This window comes from Bos grunniens, chromosome 7, assembly GCF_055505025.1.
Source record: "Bos grunniens cultivar Pamir isolate PY7600 chromosome 7, Bosgru_T2T1.0, whole genome shotgun sequence".
NCBI lineage: Eukaryota > Metazoa > Chordata > Mammalia > Artiodactyla > Bovidae > Bos > Bos grunniens.
Genome location: NC_141171.1, coordinates 46,842,481 through 46,854,011, shown reverse-complemented (window position 1 = coordinate 46,854,011; position 11,531 = coordinate 46,842,481). Strand labels below are relative to the sequence as shown.

General features: G+C 52.5%; 1 protein-coding gene and 1 long non-coding RNA gene across 3 annotated transcripts; one reads left to right on the top strand and one right to left on the bottom strand.

The window, feature by feature from the left end:
- Positions 1–3,473: 3,473 nt before the first annotated feature.
- LOC147369399 (uncharacterized) lies at positions 3,474–8,440 on the bottom strand. Of its 2 annotated transcripts, none has more exons than XR_015168497.1 (3): positions 8,304–8,440; positions 4,502–4,685; positions 3,474–3,681 (listed from the first exon to the last, which is right to left on the bottom strand). It is a non-coding gene; the product is annotated as an uncharacterized LOC147369399 (long non-coding RNA). The 2 variants fall into 2 exon arrangements; XR_015168498.1 differs by having other exon boundaries at positions 3,474–3,677.
- Positions 3,904–8,056, top strand: TIFAB (TIFA inhibitor). The gene is made up of 2 exons (XM_086413618.1): positions 3,904–4,859; positions 7,009–8,056. Exons 1-2 carry the CDS (start codon positions 4,795–4,797, stop codon positions 7,610–7,612), a joined length of 669 nt encoding a protein of 222 aa, XP_086269744.1. The 5' UTR covers positions 3,904–4,794; the 3' UTR covers positions 7,613–8,056.
- Positions 8,441–11,531: the final 3,091 nt, after the last annotated feature.

The window sequence follows — 11,531 nt, the reverse complement described above, 5'->3', positions numbered from 1 at the left end:
GATAAATTCCCTGGCTGTTTCAGTTCTCTGTCTTGCCAGGAACTGCTTTGAACGGAGTTACTGAGGGAACTCAGGGGCCATGAGCAAGCTCTTCCACCCACTCTCCCGTGCCAGGGCTGGGATTGTGGACACAGCCTTTTTCTCACTGACGTCTGTTTTCAGGGGGCAACGAGGAGAGGTGTCCCATGCCCCAGGAAAAAACTAAAGCGTGGAGAGGGGGTAGGACTCAACGGAGGTCATACACCTAGGGACAGCACAGCCCCTTCCAGGTTTCTTCCTGGAGCCCATCTCTGCTGGCGGGAAGAAATACCTGAGCATCACCAAGACGGGAAGGCAGTGTGTGTGAGGAACCATGGGGAGGAGGCCATGGTTCAGAGACATGCAGCTGGCTGGTGGTCTGGACGAGGCAGACCTACAGGCTGAGAGGAAAGGCTCTGGAACGTGGCCAGCCACCTTCCACTCAGCAGGCTCAGTCCCAGGTGTGTCTGCAGACCTTAAAGCACCCCAGAGTGGCCATCTGGACTTCTGGTTATCCAACCATCCACCCGGGAGGTGAAGCTGTACTGAGGGTTATGGTGCTGGCAAGAGCCCTGAGTCTAGCCTGACTGCCTGCCCCGGTCCCTCTCCCTCACAAGCCAATCAGCATGCCTGAAACGCTGCCATTGGAACCACTGCATTCAAGGAGGCTGCCGCGTGATGATGAAGACAGAGATCAGGGTGATGCTTCTACTAGCCACGCAAAGCCAAAGGTTGCCAGCAAAGCTCAGCACTTGGGTGAGAGGCCAAGGACAGAGTCTCCCTTAAAAGAAACTAGTTCTGTTGAAACAGACTTGGACTTTTAGCCCCCAGGATTTTGAGACAATACATTTCTCTATTTGAGCCACCCCATTTGTGGTTCTTTGTTATGGCTGTCCCAGTAAACAAATATACCAGTGAGTACCTCTCCATAGAGATCATTCAATAGTCTGGCCTCTATCACCATAGGCTATTTTATCTGTTCTTGCATTTCATATAATCATACTGTCTGTATCATTTGTGCCTGGTTTCTTTTGCTCTCCAAAATGGTCCTAAGATCCATCTCCATTGTTGTATGTATCACTGGCTCAGTCTCTTTTTTTACTGCTGTGTAGTGTTTCATTGTATACATATTATACAATTTGTTTATCCATTTCCTTTTTAATGGACCTTTGGGCTGTTTCCAGTTTGGGGTTAATAGGATAAAACTGCTATGAACATTCTTGTCCAGGTCTTTTGTGGCATATGTAGTGAGATTGTTTCTGCTGTTTTTCTCTTGTTTTTTTTTTTTTGACAGTTAAACTGTGGTGTTAGAGAAGACTCTTGAGAGTCCTTTGGACTGCAAGGAGATCAAACCAGTTAGTCATAAAGGAACTCAATCCTGAATATTCATTGGAGGGGCCGATGCTGAAGCTGAAGCTGAATACTTTGGCCACCTGATGTGAAGAGCTGATTTATTGGAAAAGGCCCTGATGCTGGGAAAGATTGAAGGTAGAAGGAGAAAGGGATGACAGAGGATGAGATGGTTGGATGGCATCACAGACTCAATGGACATGAGTTTGAGCAAGCTCCAGGAGATGGTGGTGGACAGGGAGTCCTGATGTGCTGCAGTCCATGGGGTCACAAAGAGTCAGGCACAACTGAGTGACTGAACAACCTGTAGCTTAGCATGCCTAGTACTTTTTGTTGTTGTTCATCATAGAACACTGTTAATGAGAAGTTGTAGAGGCTCTGTATGATGTTAACTTGGTCTAGCAAGTATTTCTTTTTCTCCTAGAAGGCAGTTAGAGAAGAGAGATTGGGATCATCCGGGGCCAGGTTTCCACCTTCTTAAGACCTGGTCTAATTTAGTTTGTCCTTAATCCCCATGTACTGTACAGGGTCTCATTTGAAAGTCTGGGGGATTTTTCAGCAGGGTGCTCCTCTTCCCTGGTTGGACCTGACCTCCAAGAGACAGCCACACCCTCTGCTGAGCCTCTTAGCCTTTGAGCTCTTGCATTTATTTGGCTCCTTGGTTTCTCATTCCTCCTGCTTTGAGACCAGCAAGGCATCTTGAAGGTTGAACAGAATATGAGCTCACTTCTCTGCGTGCGCTTTTATCCAGGTGCTCAGCTTGAGAATTCCATGGACTGCACAGTCCATGGGGTCGCAAAGAGTCGGACACGACTGAGAGACTTTCACTTTCACTTGGCTTCTCAAGGGCTGAGTCCCCGTTTGTGCCTCCCCTGTCTGGGGAGATCCTTGAGAATCTCAGTGGCCACTCTTTGCTCAGCCTGAAGGCCTGGATCACTTTCAAACCAGCAAATGTCTCACAAGGAAGAGGGGTAGCAAGTCAGGCTTAAATAAATGGGCTTTCCTGGGACTTCCCTGGCTATCCAGGAGTTGGGACCTCCTTCCAATGCATAAGGTGTGAGTTCAATCACTGGTCCGAGAGCCAAGATTCCACATGCATCATGGCCAAAAAGAAGAAAACAGGCAGAACATAAAACAGAAGCAACATTGTAACAAATTCAATAAAGTCTTTAAAAATGGTCTGCATCAAAAATAAATCTTAAAAAAATTAAAGTAAATGGGCTTTTCTTCTCAATGGGGTCCTGGACCCTCGAGTCTAGCTGCCTTGTTGCTCTCCAATATCTTCAAACAAATCTTAAAAAACCTACCACTTATAATTGCTCTTAGTGGAAGGTTAGTCTGTCACCACCTATTTCATGGTGGGAGTTGAAGTCTCATCATTGATTATTTGTCTCAGCTCCCATTCGTTGAGTTTGGCTCTGCGTTCCAGGTACCATACCTAAGCTTTTTCATGCTTTTCAAAAAAGGAATCCTCAGAACAGACCATTGAGGTAGGTGCTATGGCTGTCCCCATTTCATAGGTGGAGAACCTGAGTCAGAAAAGGTGAAAAGATTTGCCCAGGATCAGGCAATCATAAAAAAGATACAGAACTTGAATCCAGATATAACTGACACCAAAGCCAACCTTTAACTGATAGACAACCAGCCTCTCCAGTCTAGCTTTGAGGTTAAGAGCTGGCTCTAGGGACTCCTTTCTCCATGAAGCCCTCCTAGAATACTCCAAGTGTCTCTCTCACCTCTGCTCTTCTATTGCAACGACTGTGTATGCCAAGATCTCCATGTGCTCCCACTGAGAATGTTGGCACCCTGGGTATCCTGAAGGTACAGTCCCTGAGGGCGGGCCTCACACACACCTGGCACAGCCGATGCAGACTGGGGCTCAGAGAGGGAGAGCGCATGGAGGAGATGGAGTACAGAGGGAGAGCTTGTTCATTCCTGGGGCAGGTACAGTTCCGGGAGAGCACGTGGAAGAGGTGGAGTACAGGGGGAGAGCTTGTTCATTCCTGGGGCAGCTACAGTTCCAGAAGAGCACATGGAGAGGATGGAGTACAGGGGGAGGGCTTGTTCATTCCTGGGGCAGCTACAGTTCCAGAAGAGCACATGGAGAGGATGGAGTACAGGGGGAGGGCTTGTTCATTCCTGGGGCAGCTACAGTTCCAGAAGAGCACATGGAGAGGATGGAGTACAGGGGGAGAGCTTGTTCATTCCTGGGGCAGGTACAGTTCCCATCTCTGGGCGAGCCCCAGTGGTTGTGTCACAGGCTGGGGCAGGCAGGGATGGATGATTGTTTTCAGAGCTCTCTGTTTCTCCTTCCTACAAATGAAGCAAACAACTTGCTGAGAATAGAGGGTGCAGGCTAGGAATCCTGAATAGTACCCACAGAGACTTAGCCCCAGTGTGCGGCCTGCTGAAATCTCTGGGGCCACAAGGGTAACATGAGGAGGAAGTGAGCAGTGGGCCTGGGGGTCAAGGAGGCCGATTGGAGAGGCACCCGCTGGCTGATAGGAGTGGCCCAGCCTACAACACTCACCTGTATAATCTCCAAGAATCCTCAGGATAGCCAGGGTTTGATGGGGAAAAAGTGAAAGGATGATGTTGTTTACTTGTTCTGGGACCTTGGGCCCCTTGTTCGCCCCCTGTATAAGATGGGCCCATGTCTCTTGCCAGCTTAGCTGGTCTGTGGGTACAATGGAAGGAAGGCCACACTGGCAGACTAGGTAGAACTGCACCAACTGAAGGGTTACACTGTAGTAACGCTGGGTCACTTCCAGGATGGCCAGCCCCCACAGCACTGGGCACACGTCCATCTTGGTCTGGTCCAGGCCGCTCCCAAAGGCCAGCGGGACTGACTCCAGATGGGTGGACATAGGGGGGCCCTCCTGCTGTCCTACTGTGGGAGAGGCCACCTGCTGTGAGCAGCTGTTTTCCCCTTCCCTGGAGGCCCTGTCCTTTCCTGAGACACTCAGTGGACTACCATGTCCCTCGCAGCTCCCTCGGCCACCACCAGCCCAGCCACAGTGGCCTCCTCACAGCCTCCCACATGCAGTGGGGATGCCCCTCACTGGCCATCTGTCCAAAAGGGCTCCCCTTTCTAACAGGTCTGGGATGCCTTCCCCCCCTCAACACCCCACACCTGCCAGGGGAGAAGAGGAACTCAGCTGACACCCTGGAAACATTCTCAAGGTCCTCGGGCCTGCCGAGATGAAACCCAGGAAGGAACTCAGCGGCCTCTCCTAGCCACAGTCCCATGGGGTTTTCAACCTCTTGGCAGCAGGGTTGCACTTCTGCAATAGGAAATTACACTTCCAGTTTCTTTCCTAAAGGGAAAAAGGAAGAGAGCAACAAAGTCGATGGGCATGGTGACGCATCACCTCCCCAAACCACAGTTGTCATTGCCATCCCCAGGCCTGCCCAGCCCAGACTCACATGCCCCCCAACCTCGGGGAGCTCACAGCTGCTGTCCCAGAGCTAGATGCACCCCAGGAAGTAAGGTAGGTGGAGATTAGAGGGGCTTGAACTTAAACTTGAGGGCGGCGGGGCAGGGAGCAGGGCCCCTGCAGGCTGCTCGCCAGGCACATACCCCAGAATAACTGGAAACAGGAGAAGAGCTCTGCAAGGCCAGGGGGATTGCTATGGGCTCTGGAGTTCCCAGCGAAGCAGAGTAAGGTCACAGGAACAGTGGTGAACCCTTCTTTCCAAGGGATTCTCTTAGGGTCCCTAGGCCATGGGATTGGTTCCTAGAAGTGAACCCCGAGTTTCTGGCCAGGCCTGAGGACTTGGACGTCCAGCTCAGCTGTTCTTATACTTATATAAATGAAAGTAAATAGGGCTGGTGTACACACACCTGAGGGAGAGGCTTTCTGCAGGAATACTGGGGCCAGACAGGGAATGTGAATGGGGTGTGTGGGGGCGGTGTGTGTGTATGCATGAGGGAAAATGGGGTTTCTTAAGGGCTCACCACTCACTGTCAGACTGAGAGGCTCTCACCATTACTTCACCAAAAGACAGGGCGTCCAGAGTGTGTAGGGGACTGAAGCCTGTCCCACAGCTTTTAAGGACCAGACTCACATGGGGTTGCTCTGGACTTGATTTCACATGATTTTCATGTGTGTGAGCCTCTTCTCAGTTAGCTATTTGGCAAATGTGCCTCCAGACACTTGCTGTCGCCTGGTCCTGTCTGTACTGGGCAGTGGGACTCAGGGCGTGGAGGCAATTCTACCCTCAGGAGGTCTCAGGAACGACAGAGAAGATGGGACAAGGACCCACATCACTGATACACAGTGGAAAGGGGGCAGCCCCGGGGGAGTCTTCTTGTTTGAGGGTCAGAGTGTAAACAGAGGAAAAGAGCTGCATGGGAGAGGTCACACATGAACCAGGCCTTTAAAGATAAGCAGTTTGGGATGGAAGATGCGTTTTCAGGAAAGAAAGTACTGTAAGCAAAAGCCTGGAGCTGGAAAAAGCATACAGTTAGCTATTCAGATCCACTCAGCCCTCAGTTCCTGCAGAAGGTGGTGGCAGGTCCTGGGCCATCTGGGGTTGGTACACATGCCAGGGAGTTTATGTTCCTCAGCTCCATGGGGGAACAGAGACTCCCTGCATGTTCCAGTTAGATTCTGAAGGACAAATTTCTGGCAATGAAGTTGCTGGGGCAAGGGACGTGTGCATTGCACATGGGTATGGCCAGTCGACCTCCAGGGAGCCCCTATCAGTTCTGAGAGAGATCTCAGCTCTTGCCAAGTGCATCCTCAGGACCCGTCTTCTGCCCTAGGCAGTGAGGAGCAGATGTTCGCAGCATTAGCATCCATAGGAGCACTTGGAATGTGCTTGTTGCTGCTGTTCAGGCGCTCAGTCCTGTCCAACTCTTTGAGATCTCATGGACTGCAGTACATCAGGCTTCCCTGTCCTTCACCAATTCCCGGAGCCTGCTTAAACTCACATCCATTGACTCAGTGATGCCACCCAACCATCTCGTCCTCTGGAATGTGCTAGGTGTCTTTGTTCTTCCTTAGTGTGTCCAGGCAGCCTTTCCCATCTCCCAGAAGCGGGCAGGGCTTCCCTCTTCTGGGTCCCTCCTTAATGCTGGGAACTGGAAGCCCCTTCTCCTTATGCAGCTGGGTGCTCCTGTTGATTTGCTCGTCCCAGCAGCTGGTCAGTGCCTGGCTCAGAGGAGGGCTCAGCAAGCGTTTGTCATGTGACTGTCGGATACAAGGAAGGTGGGTCCTGTCTTCCATTCTTCCTTTCCCAGGAAGCCAGGCAAATTGTCCCCAGATGCCAATATGCCACCAAAACCCCACCACACAGGCTGGTGTGCCTTGGACTTTGCAAAGACAAGGATGGATGTACCTATGTTATGTTAAAGAGAACTAAAATTTAGAGAGTGAGTGGCATTTCCCACTAACTCACAGAGTGTGTTAGGGATGAAGTTGAGGCTAGAAACAGTGGGCCTGAGCTTCACCAGCTCTGCCCATGGCTGCAGCCTGGCTGGAGCAGAGTGACCACATCCACGTTCAGTGCCCGGCTCTGCTTGGCTGGAGGTGACCAGGGATCCCTGAGGGCAGCAAGCATGTCTAGGCTCAAGGAGTCACAGAGGGAGTGACTGCCACCACTCAGGCCTGTGCATCTGTGTTCCATCTTTCCCAGGCTCCTGTCCATGGAGAGGCCCCTCACAGTCCTTCGGGTGAGCCTGCACCACCCCACGCCGGGCTCTGCCACCTTTGCTTATGTCCCTCCTCAGCTGGAACACGACGCCAGCCCACTGCTGGTGGGCAGGGGCCCGGACGCCCACCTCCGGCTGCAGCTCCCTCGCCTCTCCCGCCAGCACCTGTCACTGGAGCCCTACCTGGAGAAGGGCGGCACCCGGCTGGCCTTCAGCTTGAAGGCCCTGAGCCGCAAGGGCAGCGTGTGGGTCAACGGGCTGACGCTGAGGTTCCTGGAGCAGGTGCCCCTGGGTGCCGTCAACAGAGTGGCCTTCTCTGGCGTCCAGATGGTGGTCCGCATCGAGGGAGGCACCTCCCTGGAGGCCTTTGTCTGCTGCTTCCATCTCAGCCCCTCGCCTCTGATTTACAGGCTCCGCGCCGAGGAGACGGACGAACGGGAAAGCGTGCCCCAGGAGCAGCCTCCCCCAGGTTCCGGGCATGGGGCTCCAGATCACCTGGGGTTTCTCCACAGCCCTCTCCAGCCCAGCCCTGGAGGAGTGCCAGAAATACCGCTCCAGAGGGAGCCCCTAGACGGTTCGCTCAGCTAGCCCCGCCGGCCACCCTGGAGCACGCCTCGGCTGAAACAGGACTTGAAATATTCAAGCTACATCATGCCAGGTTGACAGGCCAGGCCCACATAATAATGAACTGATTCTGCAAACATGAATGGCCGGGGGTGAGGGGAGCGCCCTTCATGGCCACAGCTATGCGAGGTAACAGGAACTTCATATACTTTTAAAGGCCCTGAGGGATTCTGGGAGCCTCCCTCAGTGTTTCCCCACATTTCCCCCTCTCCTCTGACTAGGAGTTACTTTATGTCGCTAATTTTGTGTGCTGTTTAAGAGTTGGAGTTTGAGGTTGCACCAGGAATGCAGGGACACATGTAACAATTACGTTTGTGGTAGCTCGGGGTTACCTTGGGCTTTCAAATACCCACAGGCTCTCGGGGCTTAGGGAAGCCTGTGTTTAATAAACTGCAAGTATTTCATTAAGCTGGCATGCCCGACAGGATTCCCTGATCCCCCAGATGGGCCGCATGCACGCCACATCGTCACGCAGAGGTGGGGGTGGGAAATAGAGAAGAGGTGTAAGAGGAAATTGGAGAGGTGGGGGCTCACATCTCTGGAAAGAACGAAGGTAGAGTCCAGGGTTTCCTGGGGATGGGGAGCTGGGGGCTGGGCCTGCTTGGGAATTCACTGTCAGTGTAACCGCCTCATCCTCATGGTCCCTCACTCTCACCTGTGGATCGAAGTCTTGGAGGACCAGAGAGCAGAGGTCTTCAGGGGAAGGTGGCTTCACACAGCAATGGGCTCTTCCAGGACTAACTCTATGAGAAGGCGAGGTGGGAGGTTTTGGTAGAATGCAGTGCAGCGGTTACTTCACTCAAGGGTGGCTCATGTGCCCATGCGGGTGGACTAGCAGGGGATCAAGCATGGGCTCATTTTCTCAGCAAATGTTGGGAAGCAAGTGCTGGGGAGCAGAGCATAAGCAGCCACACTCCATGCCATGGGGATGGGGAGTGTGGTTTAGAAACCATGTTCACCTGTGTAATGAAAGGAGGGGCCTCAGACCCAGATGGTTGCCATCAGCCTAGACCCTGCTCTGTGATATCCAAGGCCCTGAAGCTGCCCATTGGCTGGCTCACATTCCAAGTCTGTAACCACCTTCAACAAGGTTTTCAACATTCTCCACTTCCTGCCCAAGAAGAGAGATCCTTTTGCACCCAGGCTGCAAGGAATTTCCACTGCACTGCCAGGTCTGACATCGTCTCCTTGGGAAAGATAGCAGTGGGCAGGACCCAGGCTGCTCTGACTTGGGAAGATTCTATTTTACAGGGAGTGAGGCAGATACACTCAAGTCACACCCACAAAGCAGGAGAGGATGAGTGGTGTAAGAGAAAGGGGCTGTCCAAAGCTGTGAATGGCCCAGGGGGCTCGCAAAGCAGTCCTTCACTCAGTCATTCATCAGACTTTCACCAAGCACCTACCTTGCGTCAGATGCTGTGCAAAGCCCCAGGAACCAGCGATGAACAGGCTGACCAAGCCCCTGCCCTCAAGGAGTTTACAGGGGACTCAGTAAAGACATGCATTCTGGAGTTAACTCACTGTAGGCAATGCTAGAGACATCGTGTTTTCTCTCTCTTCACACTGGGGTTATTAACCTCAGCTCTACGCTTAAGTGACCGTGTCTGGTGAGTACTTGCTATGTGCTCAGCACTCTGCTAGGTGCTATGTGCATTCCCCCATTCAATCTTCACAACACCCAGACAGACACACTGTACAAATGAGGAAGCTGAAGCTCAGGAAGGTGAAATATCTTGCTCAACATCACGCCACTCACAAGCTATGTGATCTCAGGCAAATGACTTAGCCTACTTTTGTCTCTCCATTTATCCTGGAAAATGGGTAAGATGATAGCACCTCCCTGCTGGAGCTGTTGCGAAGGTGTTAGGAGGTGGCATGCATAAAGCCTTTAGGGCAGCACCGGGCACACAGTGGGCGCTCAGTAAGCATTAGCTTCTATTGCGAGACCCGAGAGAGGGCAACATAGGTGCTGACCCGGGGCTCACTTAAATAGGTACATGGAGTGGGAGAAATTTGGGAGCTGGGCAGACTGGCACCAGAGCCTGAGGACTTATCCATATTCTGTGATTCCCTAGTGAAAAATTTTGTCTTAGCCATGGACTAGTGGGCAGTCAGGACTGGGTTGACTATCATAAATGTTGGCACCAGAAGGCCCACTCTTTGGAGTTTGTAGAATGGGAAACACAAGGGTCAAGGCTGGTGAGCAGCAGAAGCCATGTGTGGTGTGGTCTGACGAAGCCCACTGTTTTGGAGCTGCCTTTATTTTTTACACAACAATCCCTCCGGAGACCAAAGTGTCCCTCAAACTATGCATTAGGGAGCAGCAGCCCCTCTTGTGCAGAACTGAGAAGCCACTGCCTGGAGACTGAACATCAAAGGCGGAAGAAGAGCAGAAGCTGGCCGGTGGCTCCCCAGAGGCCCCAGGGTGCAGCTCCCCTGCTCCACCAAGGAACCTTTGCTGAACATGGAGAGTCCTCTGCCCTCCAGGAAGAAGTGAACCCATCGCAGCTGGAGGCCTAGCAGAGTCCCCCTGCCTCCTCCCTTCAGGAGTTTCTGAATTGTAGTGAAGTCCGTGAGGCCCTCTGGGCCCCAGTACAGATGACACAGCAGGCCGGAGGAGGGCAAGACCAGAGACAGGGTGGAAGGGAGCCAAGAAACATGCAGCTTGTTGTTTTCAGACCCCACCTGTTCGTGAAGTCCCTTCCAGAAACTGCCTGCCTCCTAGCATGTTTCCAAGACAGCAAAGCTCCACTCCATGCAAGCCTCCACTTTTCTTGGGTAGAAACCATTTCAATCACTAGAGCCCGACACCCACCCCCTTTCTCATCTAGCTATCTAAGCTAGCTATCTCATCCAACTAGTTAGAGCTATCAGGTTGGCTTCAGGCCCTGGTCCATGAACGTGATACCCCTTCTCTTTGCTGCTCAGACTGAGCAGGGTGGTGAGTCCCTCTCAACAGTGTCCTCTGCATTCTCTCATCTTCCATACACAGGGCAGCCCACATGGCTCAGAGGCATGCATGAGCGTGCGCGCACACACACACACACACACTCACACTGTGCTGGGTCCAAGCTGGGGCTCTGCAGTCAGGCTGTTGTCTGGGTGAGAATTCTTGCTCCACACTTACCACCGCTGTGATCGTGAACAAGTGACTGAATCGCCTGGTACCTCAGTTTCTTTTTCTGTAAGATGGGGAAAATGACAGCTCTGAGAAGGTAAAGTGAGGCACAGCATACAAAGCACCTAGGGCAGTGTCTGGCACACAGGAAGTGCTCGATAAGATGGCTTTCAACGTTCGATCTAGTGAAATGAATGGAATGCATGTGGAACCATGGACTCAGCTTACACACACACACACACACACACACACACATACAAAGTGCTACATCAATTACATTCAGGTGTATCCCAGAGTGCTACAATTCTCTAAGACATCTGGAAATTTAGAAATAATTCCTTGTGCCCTTTCAGGCACTGTAACCCCTACATTCCTCTGCTTTTCCAAAAATGAGAGTCTCCTCAACCCATCTGTGAGTCACTGCGCCGCCTCGAGGAGGGATGACACAAGAGGGAGCAGAAGTCTCCATAAACAGCCCCAGGCTGGGGCTCCGCGCCACGAAGAAGCCTGGGACGTTGTCGTGGCAGCAAATGCAGCAGACAGTGTGGTCCCGGCCATGGCCCAGCACGGCCATTCCCTCCCAGCAGCAGAGTGCTGTGCCCACGGAGTCCACAGCTCTCTCTCCTGTGAGAGCCCAAGCTCCGTGCAGACAAGAACCCTGGGTTGTTGCTGCTGATTTCCTGATGGCCATCATAGAGCCAGGCAGGGAGGTGTGGGCAGACAGGCAGACGTGGTCAGGAAAGCAGTCACCTTGACGGTGCTAGG